Source organism: Pollicipes pollicipes, unplaced genomic scaffold, assembly GCF_011947565.3.
Source record: "Pollicipes pollicipes isolate AB1234 unplaced genomic scaffold, Ppol_2.1 Scaffold_6052;HRSCAF=7182_pilon_pilon_pilon, whole genome shotgun sequence".
Classification (NCBI taxonomy): Eukaryota; Metazoa; Arthropoda; class Thecostraca; order Pollicipedomorpha; family Pollicipedidae; genus Pollicipes; species Pollicipes pollicipes.
In genome coordinates, this window is record NW_023596805.1 from 2220168 (window position 1) to 2239376 (window position 19209).

Below are 19209 nucleotides of genomic sequence, written 5' to 3' on the forward strand. Positions count from 1 at the left end.
TGGATGGGCAAGACACAGGAGTATTTTCGCTGGTTCACGCCATGATTACTGATGTAGAAAAGAACTGCCGACAAGACTAACACCGCACTTCTACGTGACGTGACCATCCCGGTCAAGAAGTTTGCTGACACTATTCAGTTCAAAATTACAAGTTGTTAAGCGCACTCGCGAAAAAACGTTATTCATGTAGCCAAGACAGTAAAAATAGCCGTATTCCTCGAAGAAAAACCATCGATATTGTTTGCTATCTTCTGCTATTGTTTCGATAAAGGTACGTTGCCGAAATATCAACGCATCTGCATCTCCATTCTCTTGGTTTTTCTCCGAGGGATAAGGCTATTGCTACTGTCTTATCTACGTTTGCTGACAACTCAAACACCTTACAAAAGGTTCGCAGTAAAAAGCTGTTCACAAATTTACACCTACAATACAAAACTGCCCTGGGCGGGACCCGCGCGCGCCATTACATCTGCACCCAAAACTTCTGCGTGGCACGCGCACACGAAGACGCTCCTAAACGCCCGCGCTGCTGGCAGATTATTTCATAAAAAGGTCCATGTGACTGTTTTCCAATTTTTGCGGCAATGCTCTGCTTATATTAGGGCATTTACAAACATTAGCATATTGTTGCACCATCGCGATCAAGTGGAAAATACATAACATATAAAGTATATATTAAAGTACATATTAAGTAGATCTTGGGATCTTTGGTGTGGGAAAGGGGCATATGAACACCAGTAGGTACCACGCTAACGGAATTGCAAACAGGGCAAGGAAAGGCCAAGGAGGCAGAAAAATTACTCAATGCGATACATTCTTTGCCTGCGATACCATGTTGAATATGATACATGTATTGCCGAATGACACGTTGGACAAACCAGCGGAACCATCTGCCATGGACGTATGGTACCGCACTGTTGGCAGAAGGGCGCCATGCGGTGCTTTACCATGATGTGGAGACGTTCTGGTGTTATAGGCTGACCGATGGCACGATACTGTTGGCAGTAGGGCGCCATGCGGTGCTTTAGCATGATGCGGAGACGTTCTGGTCTCACAGACTAACCGATGTGGAGACGTTCTGGTCTTAGAGGCTACCGATGGCTCCACACTGTTGGCAGTAGGGCGCCATGCGGTGCTGTACTATGATGTGGAGACGTTCTGGTGTTATAGGCTAACCGATGGCTCCACACTGTTGGCAGTAGGGCGCCATGCGGTGCTTTACCATGATGCGGAGACGTTCCTGGTCTTACTGGCTAACCGATGGTACCGCACTGTTGGCAGTAGGGCGCCATGCGGTGCTTTACCATGATGTGGAGACGTGCTGGTCTTATTGGCTAATCGATGTAGCCAGGTGCTCGAATATGGTCCGTTGCCGATCGTGGAGTATGCTGAGCGTGGGCGCTCCTAAGTCCGGCTCCCACGACTTCCTGGCATTTGCATGTCTATTCTCATAATTCCACATTGCCTGTTCAGTATGCATTCAGCATTTCCTGTTTAGTAAGAATGCGTTACTCGCGTTTTTGGACCTTGTATGCCTCTGCATGCCATTGTCATCAGACAATGGCATACAGAGCTTGGGCATGAGCACTGCACAAAGGCTCACAGCTCACTAGAACGTTCATGTACTTTCAAGAAAAATTGTATTATTTCACGAACTTCAAGATATGTGTGCACCCGGTAGGTCGGGTTTGGGTCCTCAGGGTCGCCTTAGATGCTTTGGCTTACACGAACGGAGAGGGACAGAAGGACAAATTTAGTAAAACGAGCAACCCATCGTAGATCGAACGTGTAAGGAACCTGCTCAAATCAAATTCGCGTTTCCTTTCTAACACTGACGTTTTGTAATCGCCGGCAGTGATGCTGGCGAGGTATGTCAAGACTCCATGAGGAAAGCGTGCTCTGCTAATATTGATCGTGTAGACCTAGGTCAGATCGCACCAGGTCAGGCAAAGTTAATTATCCTGGGTCAGGCCGGGTCAGATCAGATCACAACAGGCTAGGTTGTGATGTGCCAATTTTGGTCAGATGGCGTGGAATTAAGATGCGATAGAATTGATGTCTGCGGCGGCATTTTCGTGTTCCGTAGGAGTTTTAGGTGTGCAGGCTTGGTGGCGGAAATGCTTTGTCAGTAAGCATAATGTCTCGCGAACAATTTACCCGTCGTGGTTTTGATGGGTAACAGCACCGCTGTGCACACATTTTGCCCCTCATTTTTATTGTGTAGGGGTTTTGTCCGTGGCTTGCACGGAACTATTAGCCGTGGCATTTGTTCTCTGGAAATAATGACCCGTAAAAACTTTGTCCGTAACGGTTCTGTTTCGTAGCAGCAACGTCGTTTAGAAGCCTGCCAACTGAGTTACTTCGTGTAAAAGTTTTGTCGGTGCATGTCCCTACATTAACGTTCAAGAAGGGTCTAACTTCAGATGCATAGGAAAATTGAAATTATTTAGCAACTTTGAGGTGAATCGAGCTGGTTGTCATTTGGGCTGAGTGTGACCTTGGGTGACCTTGGAGGGTGACCTTGCGAGGTTGGGACGTTTTGTGACGTGCTCTAGTACATGCGCTTAGAGACGATCGTGATGCGGAAATATGAAGGCAGCCGTTACCTTTTGGGCGAGATGGATTTTGCAATGATTTCAACTCTCATGTACCGTCGAAGTATAACCAACTGAGGGATCAGGATTCCTTAACTTGAAAGATGCTAGTTAATTCGTTGGTTGTCATGCAGAAAAAAATTGAGTCGCCCAGAAACTTTTGAAAGATGGGGAATTCAGCTTCTCCAAGCTTTTCCAGTGACTAGCCTCGTTATAAGAAAGAGCCAAAGACGTTCAAAAAGAGCCAAGTTTTCCCACCTCGCCCAAGTCTGCGTCGTTTTAATCGCCTTTCATAAAAAAGTCGGAGACGGCCTGAAATTCGTTCCCGTGGAATGGTACCGGAATGAATTATATGATAGGAATGAATAATGAATGAATAAATGAATTAATGAACGAATGATGAATGAATGAAATTAATGAAAAATACGTTCTGCACTGTCGACAAATCACGTCATGGCTGCTCTTGGCAGACCTTGCTTAGCAAACACAGCGCAGCCACCGCTTCTGCCGCAGAACGAAGGACACGAACCGAATGCGGAGCCGAATCCGAAGCCGAATCCGGGGCGTGAGCCAAAGCCGGATCCGGAGCTGAATCCTGCACCGAATCCAGCGCCGGTGGAGGAGCCGGGGCCACCGTCATCCGCAGAAACGGTGAATGGCTCCAATGAATCTAACTTGCCGCATGCCCCCTGCTTCACAACTCCGGACGCTGCTCAGCGCGGTGAGCCTGCAGCGCGCGGCGAGGCACCGGAGCGCTGCGAGGCGCCGGTGCGCCGCGAGGCGCCGGAGCAATTCGAGGCGCCAGAGCGTTTCAAGGCGCTGGAACGCTTCGAGCCGCCGGAGCGCTACGAGGCACCGGAGCACTTCGAGGCACCAGAGCTCTTCGTGGCGCCGGAGCACTTTGTGGCGCCGGAGCCCTGCGTGGCGCCGGAGCACTGCGAGGCTCCGGAGCACTGCGAGGCGCCGGAGCGCTTCGTGGCGCCGGAGTGCTTCGTGGTGCTGGAGCCCTGCGTGGCGCCGAAGCATTGCGAGGCGCCGGAGCGCTTCGTGGTGCCGGAGCGCCCCGTGGCGCCGGAGCGCTGCGAGGCGCCGGAGCGCTGCGAGGCGCCGCAGGCCGGCGAGGTGCCGGAGCGCTTCGAGGCACCGGAGCGCTTCGAGGCGCCGGCGCGCTTCGAGGCACCGGAGCGCTTCAAGGCGCCGCAGTGCGGCGAGGCGCCGGAGCGCACGTACCGCACGCGCCAAACGCACTCGATGCCGCCGTCGCCACCCGGCGGTAAGTCGCGCATTCTCCCGCCAACGCCGCCCAGCTGCGGCAAGGGCCGACACGCGCGCAAACGGCGCCGTCGCGCCGCCGGCAAGTCGAAGAGCGCAAGCCTCGAGGAGCCGTCGCCGCCGCCACTCCCGGCGTCGCCGCCGCGGATTCACGATCAGCCGCCGCCGCTTCCCGGCGAGCCGCCACCGCCGCCGCTCGATGGTCCGATCGGTGCTGCGAAGGTGATATCGCCGAACGACCTGCCGCCGCCGGTGCTCGTGCCGGCGGTGAGGCCTCCCCTGGTGGCGAAGTCGGCGCCGCAGGCGGGCGCTGACGGGAGGAGGGGCGACGCGACGGTGGGCGGCGCCCGCTCGGCTTTCGTGCTCGTGGCGGCCGAGAACAGGCGGGAGGCGCTTGAGAACGGGCGAGAGGCGCCCAGTGACGACGGGGAAGAAGGCGACGGAGATGCAGGGAAAGACGACGTGAAGAGGCACGATGATCGACGAGCTCGACGCCGACGCCGACGCCGACAACACGCCGTCAGTAAGGGAGCGGCCAAGAAGGCGGCGCGTGCTGCCCCCGCCATGCCAGAGGTATCCATGCGCACGAAGCTGTACAAGCTGGGCAAGGGACCAGGCGGCATATGGAGTCGCAAGCCTCCAAAGAAGATCCCCCAGACGCCACCGCCGTCTGTGCACCAAGCACGGCGCCCAAGGTACGGTCTGGTGCTCAGCCGGTCGACAGCTGCTGCTTTCTTTTCAGCTGACTGCAATGACTGCTTTGTCCTGTTTAGCTATCTTCAACAGCTGATTGAATCACTTGGACTTAGTTACACTGCAACTCGGATCTGCTTTTGCTCAGCGATGCCCTTCCCGGTTCTTCTGCTGATCTGAGTAGCTCTTCTAATCTGTTCAACGCACTTGAACATTTTTGCTGTTCTTTTGACACGGGATAGTCACACTGTGCTTCGATAATGATCGGTGTTTCAATCAACACCCATGGCACCAAACGTTAAAATAGGCGGTCAAACGTCACCTCTTCTCTCCACAGTCGTGCCCACGATGCTGCACCGGAACAAGGCCAGAGCCATGAGCCTCGTGGCCCGCGTGACCCCGGCGGACCCCTCGACCGCCTCGACGCCGGAGGACACGCGGTGGCCGCGGCTGACCAGGGGTCGGGTCAACCATCCGCTGTAGTCAACGGTCACGGCGGAGCGAGGCCAAAGGTCAGGCAGGTGGGGACGCGTGGTCAGAAACCGCAACAAAACCTGCCCCCAGCCGGATCGCATCACGAGCCTGAACACGCAACAGGACGCCGTGATCCACGCCATCGGCCCCCTCTGCCGGGTGCAGACGCTCAGCAGTCTGTGTCCTCCGACCGGCGGATGTCCATGAATACCGCGGCCGGATGGAGCGAAAACGGTCTCGAGCAGGCTGCACAAGAGGCGAGAAGCCGCCGCTGCGCCCCTCACCCCGCGCGAGGCGACCTCCAGCACAGGAGGCATGAACGTGATAGGAGACCCGGGGAGCACCCGACTGACCGCCCGAAGGCCTCCGGGAGTCAGCAGCCGGAGGCGGAGCGGAAGCTGCAGCCGGCGCCGCAGCAGCCCAGCAGCCAGGTGAGCGGTGCAGCCCACCGGCGCAGATAGGCGAGCGTCACACATCCAGCCCTAATGGTCTTGCTAACGTACATCAAGGCGAGATTCCAACAGAGTGCGACATTCCTGATATCCCAACAGCACTGGGAAACAGAGTTGCATACTGGCAATGCTGTTCGTGGGTCTGGCTTCATGGCATGTAGAGTCATTACCAAAGGTCTGGGAGAGGTGAGGTTTGGGCCGATTTTGCACGCCGAGCTGACATCAAATGCTGGTCGGGCTGTTGCAGAAGAATGCTGAAACGTGATGCTGAATGTTGCGTTGCTCAGGTGGCCGTCCTTCTGCAGGTGGAGGCGGCAGCAGTCGTGCTGCTGGAGATGAGAAGGGGCAAGCTCCAGAGCACTTCTCGGGGTCTGCCAGTGCAGCACCCGAACCAGGCTCCCAGCCGTCACCAGGTATGGCATCCAGCACAGCAGGCAGTGGGGCATCCAAAGCAACGTCCGATGCCACCACTGCATTGCAGCCACTGCACTTAAGGCAGGATCCAGCCCAGCAACGGTCTCGGCAACCTACACACGAATCAGCAGGACCACAATGCTGCCCAAGAGACGACATAGTGATACTAGGCATCAGAACAGGGCCAATAGTGCATTTGTCGCTTGAGAGGCCGCAGGAGAGTTTGCTGTCGCAGCCGCGGAATACCAATGAGATCGGGGGACGCGGAATGGCCCCCGTTGTTGGTGAGCCTTAAAAAAAGAAGTTTAAAAGTGTAACTGATAATGGAGAGCAGGTTACAATAGTGGGTGTATGTGTGGACATGGCGGTAACCAACATGTCGGCCACATTTCTTGCGACATTGGTAGTTTTTACCCTCCCGTGTCGTCCCGAAACTCATTTTTCCCGCCAGCTGCATTCGTTCAGAAGCTCGCTGGTCATTATCGCTGTCTTTATTAAAGCGCATCTGATAGCTCCGTTTGACCTACTTACGTAAATATTGGGTGAGATATGCCAGAACTACGGGCAAACACTTCTTGCCGAACATTTGCTCCCACAAGAGATCACTTACATCAAACGACCTCGCTCCAGGTCATCGCGAACCCCGCGCCGGCCGCCTCCGAGGAAGCAGTCTCCGACATCGGCGCCATGGGAGTCGCTGCACCTCCTTGCCCACCTTCTGACAACACCAACGGCGGCATCGCCGAGAAGGCGGACTCCAAAGAGGAAGGGTCACCCGAGCCTGCCCAGGCCCCCTGCCCGCGCTGCTGGAATGACCTTCCGCTGCGCCGCCGATCGTATCAGGCACAAACGGCTCGGTCACTGCCTGCGGGTGGGTAGGTGACCTTCCAATAGCGGCCATTTTTGCCGCCCCATATTTCTTGCTTGGCTGACTGTGGTGTTTGATTGTCTGTGCCGACGTCAAGAAAATGTCTTTTGATTCTTAGCAGGGGTAAGTTTCTTTTCCTGATGCAACGACGCATGGAATTGACTTTGACCGTCTGTTTGCCCTCGTGCTCCCTGGTCGTTTGTTTTGGCTTGCTTGTGTTGGGTGGTACTCCTGTTCTGTGCCTTTGGTGGACGCGGGGTGGGTGTTGGGTTGGTGTGAGGAATCCGCTGTTTGCGCCTTCAGTATAGTCAAACGTTCTGTTGATTCGTGTGTTTTTGAATCTGTCAGATGTGCGATAGCGTGCAAGCTCGTGACATGTTCATGAGTTTTGCTTTTGATGGAACAACTTTGCGGTTGATTTAGTTCAATCCTCTTGATTTTATGCCGCCCTATGCGCACAAATATTTTGAAAGTGAGGTTCTAATATTCGATTGTTCACCAAGGTTCTGAGTCTTGTTAGCTGATGGCCAAGTCTGCCCAAAGTTGTATCCTCCTCTCAGGACCTTGTATAGGTAACTATGACCAACGCTGCTGACTTATGTCTTCGCCGGAAAAAAACTACTGCGTTGTCATGCCTTTATTGATTTACCAACACAGAATGCCGTAAGCCACCAGCCACCCCCCCCCCCCCCTTCCACACTTTCTGTTCGATGACCCTGACCCTGGGTCATTCCCTTTCAGGGAAGTGAGCTGCCGCGCAGGACATTTGCGAGCGTCGCCGATGACTGCACCATCCTCGCCTCGCATGAGAGTGTTGGCTCAGATAGAACAATTGGAACGTTTCGTGAAGAAGGTGCAGGCGTAGGGAGAGAGCACCGTACAGAGCGTATCGAGAAACCCAGCCAAACGCAAATCGGAACCAGGAGAAGCAGTGAGCGCTTTGAGAACAGCGGAGCCCGCGCTGCCAGTCGTTCTGAACCTGCCGGCGGCGAGGCCTCCGGTAGATCAAGGCCTCCCTCTCCTTGGCACTCCATATTGGCACACCAAGGCCCTGATGTCAGTCATGGAAATCCCATTCAACACGTTGATGAATGCAAAAAACACTGGTCTGCGCCACCGCGGTCCGGGGGCGACCAGGAAAGGTTTCATGATGGGTTCTCGGGTTCTGAATTGCAAAGTTGTAAGGCGGCAGAGAATATTAGTGAACCCTGTCTTTTAGATTTGTCGACTAAAAACAACGTTTTATATTCGGATAGGGGGTGCCAGCATGATTTGGCGCACCGCACGCGTGAGCGAGGATCGGCAGCGATGGCCGAGGGACCGTTCACACAATTTGTATTGGATATGCGGGTTAAGAAGCCCATAATGGAAATTCTCAGAAAAGCAACTCCAGAGGAAGCCAAATATTTCGGAATATCAAGCCGAGAGAGTTTCAGCATCCCAAATGCATCTCAACATGTAGCGGCGGAAAGTTGCAAACCACTGGAGGCCGGTCGGCGAGAGAGGCACGATCCAAACCAGCATTTGGGCGAAGTGACGTCACACTTCAAGCATCCAGGACTGGGCCCAGTAGCCACCATCCTAAGTCGACAGCCCGATCCAGAAGACCTCGAAGTCCGCCAGCGAGCCTCTGCATCCTCTGAGAACATCGGCCAACCCATCCCATCACGGCTCGATTCCTTGGCCGCAGAAGTTCTCACTCGGGTGGCCTCCAAAGCCGCAGCCCAGGTATGCTCATCGGGCTGCACCCAAGCTCCGCCAGTCTCTTCCAGCGATGCAGCACCGCCACAGAAAACTCCAAAAACGGGCCTTGGACCGACCCAATCCCTCAACGAGGTGTCCGCTGATCTGATAAGTCCCGGGAGCCAGGCGACGCGGAAGAAAAGCAGAACGTCTCCCGCAATGCCACCAGCTTCAGAGGACCAGCAAGGAGGCTGGAAGCGACAGCTCGAAGAAATCTGGGAATCATGTGCGGCGGCCACCGAACGGCCTTCCTTGAAGAGAACTCACCGCCCCACCGGCGAAGCCGCGTTTGCCGAAGGTGTTGACGACCTGGGAAACGAAGTATGCTTTGAGAATAGGGGTACCGGGGAAGGAGGATATCGCATGAGGATGGACTGGGTGAACGTGGCCCCGCAACAGCCTGAGACGCCACCAGGAACCTGCCAGACTTATTCTAAACCTCTGAAACTGAGGAGACCTTCCGATCAGCCTTTGGGCCGTACTAATGGGGACTCAGCCCCCACCTCCCTGCGCTGGCAACCCAGAAAAGACGATAGGCCCCCTCCTGCACCACCGCACTACAGCCCTATCTCCTCGGCGTCACCCAGCCCTGAAGCGGCCCGACCCACGGTCATCGCCAGGAATCCCTCTGTCGAGCAAGCACAGTTGGCGAGCTTCAAGATCTCCTCGAAGGAGGTACCCCGGGTGCTGACAGAACTTCCTGAGTTCTCTTCCGACAAGGGTTCGCGTATAGGGAAAAACGTGCACAACGTCCATGACGAGATATGGAAGGCCATAGATGTTACGGACATCCCAACGCATGGCGTCCAGCCGATAGCGGACATGTCCAGCATGTCGCGTGAACAGGCATGCCTTCTGGAGGCGAACGTGCTGCACGTCATCCCCAATGAAAAATCGTCGCTTAAGGTCCCTGACGTCTCTTCCGCAGAACCAGCGGTGGTAGACATCAGTAGCCCTGCTGTGACCAATGCGGCGATGTTGGCACCAAGCTCCACTCTGCCATCGATTCAGAGCCGCGACGTTAGCAACTCGACCGCAGCATCCACAGACATTGACTTCAGCTCTCCCTGATGTTGAAGGCGTCATTGGATCGCACGTGGAGCAGCAGAGCACAGCCCCGCCACCTATTGTGTCCAACCCGTCGTCCGAACAGAGGCATGAACCATCGCAGGCAGTTTACCTAGCGCCGGCAGAAGACTCATTGACACTGGAGAGGCGTCGAGGGGGAGGCGATGTGTCAGTCAGTGGGTCTGTGGGTTATTCGGCAACTGCTGGCCGCTACCATCCGGCTGATGAAAGGAGTCGCAGCTATCCGGTGGATGAAAGGCGCGAAGTGGATGTGGATGTGGTGGCGGTCCTGCCTCCCGCTAGCGCGAGGCAGGTGATTTTCGCGTCGGGAAAGCCTTCCATACCGATGCCACGTGAGCAGACGAGTGGTCGGCAGGAGGGAAAACAGGTGAGTCGTACGGCGCTGGTTGACCGGCAGTACAGCAAAGTCTCGAGGCCCGGCGACGAAGCTCAGAACAATTCATTTTCTCAAGCAGGGTTGCTGATGTCCTCACACGGTTTGAACTACCTAACATCCGGGGTTCCCACGGGACTCCAACATCCCGAGGACCAAGCACTCGCAGCACGGACGACTCCATGTACTGAAACCTCAGCTGCTGAGCTCCCGAACCTACTTTGTCCATCCAACGGCACAATTGCGGTACCTGCGATGACGAATGATCGCCGTCCCAAGAACGAGTCGCCGCTGACGAAAACGCAGCACCCTTTGCAGAACCAGGCCCCGTTGGTACCAGCACAGTCGGGCTTCCACCAACCTCAGGTTCAAGCCAGCTGTCGGCGAACCATGCTCGTTCATCCCAATCGGACGCACACGAGACAGGATGGCACGAAAAATCGTGCACACCTCGCGGATCGACCGCCCGTTTCGGATCGTCAGGACCTATTTGGGCCGGATCTCGGCAACTCGAGGGGGAGTGCGATGGCCTCAGAGGGAGTTGAAAAACATGACACGCCATCAGTCGCTTTTCCGGAGGCTCGCAACGTGTCAGGAAAAGACCACCATCTGAGTGCTTCGAAACGGGAGTTGGAGGGCATTGGAAGTGGAACGGCGGGGGTCCCATTGGCTGTTTTGAAGAGCCCTGTGCAGAGATACAACAGTCTTAACAAAACAGGCAATGGAGGGGATACGGGTCAGTGCAGGGGGGAACCGACACGTCGGGGAGGTACCAGCACCATGACCTCGAATCCCAAAGATGCGGATCACCAGATTTTGGGTGATCGCACAGCAGAGCTTCGTGATGAGTTATACTCTCGTCAGGGTAGCGCCCTTCCTAACGGTCAGCAGCAGGAAGCCAACAGACATGCGTATCACCCAGAACAGTGTCCTAGCGGTCCTGTGGACCTGCGAAATGGAGCAGCAGGTTCTGGAAACAACGGGGAACTTGCGAAAAGTCAGCCAGGCTGTTCGTTTCCACCACCTCCTCCGGTGCAACCCTCCACATCGCTGCTACAGCCACCACCTGCTTCGTCCGAATTCCACGGGACGGTCATCCAAGGCCATCCTTCGCGTTCTTCAGGCGCACGCACGACACCCACCCAACATCAGGCAAGGCCTCAAGCCGGCGATGGTGACAGGTCGCGCCCTCCGCCTCAGGGCCGCGTACCGTCTCCAGCTGTCTTCGACGTCGGCGACCCCCTGAAGAGGAGTTCAGCGACACCAGCGGCCCTCGACGGTGCGACACCGACTCAGATCGACATACACTCAACACCCCAGCGCTCGTGCGTCGACGGCAGTGGTCCACGTGCAGCCGTCTCGAATCGAAAGCGGCGGTCTGCGCACGGTCACCGCGACCCAACTGGACAGAACAGGGGCAACAGCGGTGAGGTGAGCTCCTCACAAGGAGACTCTAGCCAAGTGGGGGTTGCACGACGCGCTGAAGGCGGAAATCCGGGGTATCTGCACGGTGCTGCCCCGTCGATGAGCCAGGAGGAAGCGGCGAGACAACACAGAGTGTTCGTGACGCCCACGCATATGTGCGGGTCGTCGATTTCGGCAGACTCTCCCACCTTTTCGCGAGCGTCTCCTCATGGACGGGTGCGTCTCCAGGGGCCAGTAGCTCCAGACCAACCAAATTCTCGAGAGTGTGCGGCTGGGAAGCAGCATTCGCTCGGCCATGCTCTGTCAGAACAAGGGCCTACGCATCGGTACCATCCTCCGCTCTACAGACCAAAACATCAGCTTGATACAGCTCGCTCGTCAGGATCTCGACGTCAAGCGGTTACCCCTGGTCATGGACCAAGGCATTCTGACTGTGGCGAGCCACTATGGGGACCGGGATTCCAGCCACCTCACAACACTGAGTTCCAGCGGCAAAGCGACCATTCTGCCTTCGTAACTGCACCCCCCGAACGTCCGGTCTTCCGGCCAGATTTCGACGGTGGGGTGCTGCATCACGATCGCTTCCTCTCGCCATATAAATTCTGGAGGGGCCTTCATCCGCCGTATCAGCAGCCCCTTCCGTATGCTCTCTATCCAGCTACTTCGACGACAGTATCTGGTGGCGTTGATCGACCAACGCACGCTCTTTGGGGCCCCATGCCATCTCAACAGCCCCTTCCACAGCCAACTCCACGACCACCTCCACAGCCACCTTCACAGCCACCTCCACAACTACCTTCACAGCCACCTACACAACCACCTCCACGGCCACCTCCACAGCCATCTCCACAGCCACCTCCACAGCCACCTCCACAGCCACTTCCACAACTACCTCCACAGCCACCTCCACAGCCACCTCCACAGCCACTTCCACAACTACCTCCACAGCCACCTCCACAGCCAGCTCCACAGGCACCTCCACAGCCACCTCCACAGCCAGCTCCACAGGCACCTCCGCAGCCACCTCCACAGCCACTTCCACAATCCCATCCACAACCACCTCCACAGCCACCTCCACAGCTACCTCCACAGCCACCTCCACAGCCACCTCCACATTACTACCTTTCGACATATCAATGTCCTATTCTGCATTACAACCCATTTTCACATAGCAGCCAGTATCTTCACTACGATCCTCTTCCTTACCACGGCATTCTCCCACAATATGTCTGCCCTCGGTACCCAACACCACAGGCCCGCTACCCTTGACCCCACACAGCCAGCCCCCAGGTTCCGGCACCACTCCTGCGCGCTCCCGACAGCGGGTTGGTTCCACGCTCCCGACAGCGGGTTGGTTCCACGCTCTCCGTCTCCGTTAGACCTCTGACGTTCTTCGCTGCTTCCTCCTCCGTTAGACCTCTGACGTTCTTCAGCTGCTTCCTCCACGTCCGCCCTGTGCTGGGCCCAGCTGAAGCGACAGACACTGTAAGGGCATGACCCGGCCCTCCGCTGGTCTTCTTGCTGATCTCCCGCGGTCGGTATGGGCGTGGACCGACTCATGCTCATCGTCCTTGCCCCGTGAGGCAACAACGAAGACTCCGGACCAACAAGACTCCGAAGACACCGAGGATTCCAGACCGTGGGGCGACACCGTGCAGAGGACTCCGAACCAACCCGCCTGGGCGGACGATCGGGAGCTCGGCAGTGCAGGTGACGTCACTGCGCCGCTACCCTCGCCGCCGCCGCCAGCGCAGCGGTGTCATCCAGCGGCGGATCCAGCCTGCAGCGGAGGTCCGTGAGAGAACGGTCCAGTCGTCGACCTCGATTCGCGGCTCGCTGGTACGTTGAGGGTAAGTGTGTGCGGGCTAGATGTACATCTTTCCTAATGTGTCGTGTGCTGTGGGTGCTTGTCTCAGCAGTAATTCTCGTCGCGTGCCACTCACGACTCTGCACCCCGTCCCCTGAGGCTCACGTGACCAACTCCCCGGGTTTTGTTCGTTCTTGATGCGTATGCTGGGTGAACGGATTCAATAGGTTTATCACTGGTCGTCGAACAATTTTTTTTGGCAAGTGGAAAAAAGATCAAAAGGAAAACTTATTCCTGCGCAGTTAAGGGAAAAGAGCGCTCTACCGGATTCTTATCAATGGATGCAGTGGCACACGCTCCGCTACAAGGGTGGTGAGAAGACTGGAAAGGCTTGGATGAGGGGGAGGGGCGGGGGCGGAGGGATTTGAAACTCGAGCGCTGATGTCATACGCGATGCCATTCTGTTGCAGCGGAAGTCCAACAAAAAGAAGACTAGACCTTGGCTCTGCACGCTGGTCAAGCCTGCCACTGGTCACTCTCCTTCAGCTGCGCTCTCGACCTACGACTCCTTCAGCATCTACCGCATCGAGGGGTGCCAACAGAATGATCAGTCTGCTTCACCCACAGCCTCTGTGACATAGGTGCATCTAAGACACACCTTCTTTGCCTTCTACTGGAATTTGTACTGATGTCCTTTTGCGCTGTTCCCCTCGTCGTACCAGATACAGGCAGTGTTCCGAGTTACCGCTGCTGAGCTAACTAAAGTGACCTTATGGTCAACCTTTTATTTTCTACTGAAATTATTCGCTATCTGATCCCGGAAAAAACTCCTGATTCCTCTGGGTTTGATGCGTGGTTTGGATGCACGATTCGAATCGTTGCCATTGCGAACTTTTGGCACCGTTCGGGTGGGTTCATGCGTACCGGCTTGAGTATTGCTGTCGGCGACCTTCGGCCAAAGCGTGGCAAAAGCGGGGGTTGGGGGGGGGGGCGTGCCTTTTTCATCACAGGTTCCTTTCACACAGATAAGGAAGATAATGGCAGCAGGCTCAGTGGACACTGTGCTGTCACGACTTCCCGAGACTGGAAGTGTGCATGTCATGTGGCTCATCTCGCATAAAACGGCACGGATCGGGCGACAGACCTGGCTCCTCCGTCCAATCTTACTGTATCGACTGGAATATATCTTACGAAATCTTCAAGCGTGCGTCGCTGTTTTGGCAGTTGATAAGAGCTGGGGTAGATCAGCGGATTTTAGTTCATACCGAGCGTCTGAGTCTGCGCTTTTAGAGCCAATTCGGCTGAGGTGCCCGATGCCTCCGATGCTGTGCTGAGTTAGGAGGTACTTCGTGCCGTCCTGTACGAAATTTAAGATCTTTTTCTAGCAAAATGCGTTCTCTGTGGCCCGCGGAAATGGGTGGGTAAACAACGCTTCGCTAGCATTGAAACGATCTTCACGTGCTATTCCCGCTCCCTCTGCGCTACCCTGGTTGCCTTAAGAGTTTGTGGTGTGCAGTGTATATAACAACTTTACGTGGTCTTACTCATCCGTAAATACATTTCTGGGAGATTTCATCTCGTCGTTTGTTATAAAGGCTCACTGCAAGTGCCTGTTCTGCTGTATCTTATGCCATTCAGCCAATATCTGGCACTAGTCTCGTTCACGAGCTGCGTTAACCGCGATCGGTCACACAAATTAACGTATCTGGATATTGGCGGGACGTTCTCACTGAGATTCCATATTTTTTTGCATTGTTGTGCAGCTCAAAAATCCGGTAGCCATGACCTAAGTATGGCAATGCTGGTTTATCAGCAGTATAACAGGTAGGAGGTTTTCAGCTTAAAGGGTAGGGGGCTCGCCGAGGTCGCGGGGATTGGTAAGTGGAAGATGCCGAAATACTTATCACATGAGATTTCGAAAGCAGGAGCAACATTTTTGATTGTTTGATACCAAATGAGACGTCAGAAATTGAGCCATCAGCTTTTCGCAACTTCCCGAAACCTTCCCAGAATCATTCATTTGGTCGTTATTCTGCGTTTGACATGTATACGCTATACACTATACAGACCTGTTTATCGACACGTGAACCCTTTCCCAGCTTGTTTCGCGACCACGAGAGGCGTCGAATCTCAAGAGGAGGTTTGGGGCTAACATTCGCTGCTTGCGTTAGATCCGGGATGTCAGTACGTTTGGGCCTCCCAAGGTGCGGGTGCAACTGCTCGGTCATGTGACTGGTTGCTCGGCTGCGCCGTGCGGGCAAGGTCAAGGCCAAGATCAGCTGCGGGTGTGGACGGCCAAAGCCGTCCGCACGTGGTGTGGCATCAAAATCCCTGACAAAGTTGGCACGCTGCCAATGATCCGCTGTAGATGAGCTGGGCCGAGAAGCACCTGATTCTTCTGCTGGTTCTTTGGTCGTGACGCCACCACAGCGTGGCGATCCCGCCGTGAAGGTGATTGTGCATTACGGGTACATTTTCAGACACTTTCGAAACTTCAGTTTTTGAGTCGGGTTAACGCTGTTGCTGCTCCGTTCTTCGTGCGGCGCGTGATGCCGCATGGTCAGAAACGCAGCCGGAGTCTTAGTCGGTGGGGTAGCTCCGCCTAGATTGACAAAGGGTCCGCTGATGGTTAAGTTCTTCCCCCCCCCCCTACCCCTAAATCACCGTATTTTCATCTCTGAACATTGGGAGAGTCCGTTTTTTTCTTTTTATGGTTGTTTTAAGTACGTTTACTATAAAAGAAGTAAGGTTCTCACGGAATATGCATTCGTGTTTGCATTGAGAAGTCGACGAACTGAATACATCAGACATAAAATGACTGCATCAAATAACCGCTGGCGCCAAGCAATGTAAATCAGGTGCTTTCTGGCAATATTTAATTCTTTGAACGAATGGATATGGAATAGTGTCATAGTGTCATAATGAATGATGAATGGAGGACAAATGCAGCTGGTCCGGCGTTGCACTCTCCACAGGCCGCAGCTTCAACTCCGCTGCCAACACAGGACTTTGTGACACCCATTCGTACGTTTTCGCTTGCGCTGATTTCAGATTGGTAATGGGAACGAAATAGCACGACTGCACCACAGCTCATTACGCAGCACCAGGAGCCCTTACCGCAGTGGTAAAATCTTTATTGGGCTTCATGGCAGCGTCATTCCGTTCTGAGGGCCTCCTCAAAATCATGCAGGTTAAAGATACGTCCCAGTCTAACCTAGAGGCGTTCCACATTGATCTTAGAGGCTTTGGAAGCATTACTATACGATCCCTGGTCGTTGCAGGGTGCTTGGCACCCACTGGCAGCCGCCAGCTGCGGCGACCAATGTTCCCGGTTGATGGAAGCTGCGACGTCGGGCGCCGGTGCCGTTGCTCCTGAATATTGCCTGCGCGTGCACTCAAAGCTTTTGATATTATTTGTTTCACTGGTCTGTTCTGAGAGCGGAAAGGCTGTCCTGAGGCTAAGATGGGTAAGCTACATCAATACAAATCTATGATGCTGTCCCGATTCGTCATAGCGAACACTCACGAGACTCCCTACGTTTCCCGGGCGATGGGCTCCGTGGGTTAAACACTGGAGATAAATGCTTTTTTCCGGTCAAGGGTTGAAAGACCACTCGGTCTCAGGCTGGAGTACCTATCTTACTGCGGAGTATCCACGCCGGCTTTTTGTGTACTGTCTTTCCGGCTATTTTGCATTTCTGCATTTCCTTTTTTCATCCTGGCGAAACGATGCCGTTGTTTCTGGTCGATCGGGAGGCTCTCGGAGAGGTGCATCATACATCAAAGACGCAAAAGGTTCCCTTTACCGGCACAGGGGTCCAATAATTGACGCTAGGACCACAGTCCGGCCTCAGTGTACCCCTGCCTGGAATGTGGCAGATGCTCCCCGTCTGAAACTAGGGCCCTTGGCTGTCACGGGGCATCCTCTCATTGTGAGCTCGCATCTCATATTTTCATAGTTCTCATATTTTGCATATCAAGTTCTCACACCTTCAGTACCAGATGAAGGGACGACGAAAGAGGCCCTCGGCCGCGACCAACGAAAGAGGCCCGGGATTCGGGATTCCGTCCCTGTCCCTGTTCAGGAAATGTGCGCCCCGGCCGAGTGTGCCTGAGCTTCTTTCTGACCAAAGGCCTCTGTTAGCCACTACAGGCAAAAGCGATTCTATATTTTTCTCTGGGTGGAGTTTGCACCCCCCGCCCCCAAACGCTACATTGAGCCACCTGAACTCCCCTGAGCCCCTCAAAGCATGTGAGGTAAGAGGGAATGCTGGGCGAAATAAATGAATACAAATTATGTTGACTATTATGCTCAGTTCCTCGACACGTCACTATTATTATGCACATCCTGACCGAATAAAACCCTGTAGGCACCCATGGTTTTGTCACCGAACTCCTCGATAGTTTAGGGCAGTTTGCATCTGTTTGCCAAATTATTCACGTGCTAACGCTTGGATTGAGATCAATACAAATTTACTGGCAGCATTTCAAAGTACCGGTTGGCCCAAATCAAACTTAATCCATGTTTCTCGCAACAATGACAAGTATATTTGTCGGCAATCGTGGCTGTACTAGTCATTTAAATGCCAGGTGAAAAACCTACAACACGATCAGCGACAGCGGTGGTCATCAGTGGTCGCCTGCTAAGATTTACTGAGAAGCGTTTCACGTTGAATTGCATCCCGGTCTAAGCTTATCATAATGAGGCAGCTTGGCATGAGCTTGCAATGGTCAGTCATGTGTCCCCAGCAAAACCATTTCGACACACATTCTTGTAAAATCGAAGTCATGCTTTGAAGCGGTCGAAATCCAGCGATAAATTGGGTTTGGGGGAGGTTAAGTCAACCTTTTCGACGCAGCAACCGACCGATTTTAAAAAGTAACAGCCCTGGCGGTAGGCGTCTGACCCGCACAGGGACTCCGCGTTGTTCCAGGGCTCCCGGTCAACACAGATCGCGGGCCCCGGCCTTGTCGCTGCTTTGGATTTGGCTCCAGAGCCCAAACCTGCAGTCCGTGGCCCTTCATTAATACGGCCCCCGGCCAGCCCTTCGGGTTCTTCATCCGGCGATGAACAGCCCGGAGAAGAGCCTCGGGGCCAGTTAGGTCGGGCCCTCGGGGCCGGATCTAACGGGAGGAGGGGGAGGGGGGGGGGGGGTTGCTTGTGACCACCGAGCTCACGCAACCGACACCGACGGCTTGGTGGCGGTTGGACCGGCCGTCTTGGCACAGCGCGCACGAAAGCACGCGCACTGACAAATGAGCAGCCATGCCTGCGGACATCCGGAGCCGAGCATTTACAACTGACTGCGACACGCGCGGTCTGAATACGGTACATACATGCATAACGCATCTTCGGATCCAGCCTCGGCTGAGAAACTTGCGCTGCATAGTTTGCATGCCTTTCTCTTTCCCCACCGAAGAGAAAATACTTTTCTTTTCCCCAGTCACAAGACCCTTAAGGCTTCAAACGAGCCTATGAAATTGAGCTAGTTGTACCTAAGCGCATATCAGGGCAGAGAAGTGCATGGTAACTGGGATCCGTTGCGACACTGTTCAGATGCCATCGGCGCGCACTTTTTTCCTCACCAATTGGTTTGGTAGTGATCGGTTCGGCAAGTTCTGAGTGAGCTATGAGCTGTCTGCAAGCAAGAATTTTGGAAGTTATAAAATTTGGCGACTTTTTACCTGATCTGGGTCATCAAGTTTTCAATTTACAGACAAAATCACGTATGGCGCATCCAATAGTGAACGTTTCACAACGATCGGTGCAGTAGGCTTCGAGATCCGAATGATGTTCGTTTGCACGCAAGATATTCCCTTCGCGTCTTTGAGGTATTTGACGTCAGATCAGGTCTTTAGATTGCCTCCCCATGACTCACCACCTTACACGGAGTCGATTGGGAAAGATTTCAAGGTGGTCAGAGCACCCGACTCGCAGAACGCGCGTGTCTGCTTCATATGCCGGTGTTTTAGGCCTTGCCGCGTTTTAGTCGTCGGCCTTTGCA

General features: G+C 54.6%; 1 protein-coding gene across 1 annotated transcript; it reads left to right on the forward strand.

Annotated features, from left to right (window-relative positions):
• Nucleotides 1-3787: 3787 nt before the first annotated feature.
• LOC119104503 (serine/arginine repetitive matrix protein 1) lies at nt 3788-7627 on the forward strand. The gene is made up of 5 exons (XM_037228215.1): nt 3788-4561; nt 4897-5464; nt 5791-5898; nt 6530-6770; nt 7509-7627. Exons 1-5 carry the CDS (start codon nt 3846-3848, stop codon nt 7514-7516), a joined length of 1641 nt encoding a protein of 546 aa, XP_037084110.1. The 5' UTR covers nt 3788-3845; the 3' UTR covers nt 7517-7627.
• The last annotated feature ends 11582 nt before the right edge of the window (nt 7628-19209 follow it).

Bases quoted from the DNA above. Each gene is read 5' to 3' on its own strand.
- LOC119104503 (XM_037228215.1), top strand. From the start codon at position 3,846: ATGCCGCCGTCGCCACCCGGCGGTAAGTCGCGCATTCTCCCGCCAACG. The intron at 5,465-5,790 runs GTGAGCGGTGCA...GTCCTTCTGCAG, and splicing joins CGCAGCAGCCCAGCAGCCAG to GTGGAGGCGGCAGCAGTCGT. The intron at 5,899-6,529 runs GTATGGCATCCA...ACCTCGCTCCAG, and splicing joins AGGCTCCCAGCCGTCACCAG to GTCATCGCGAACCCCGCGCC.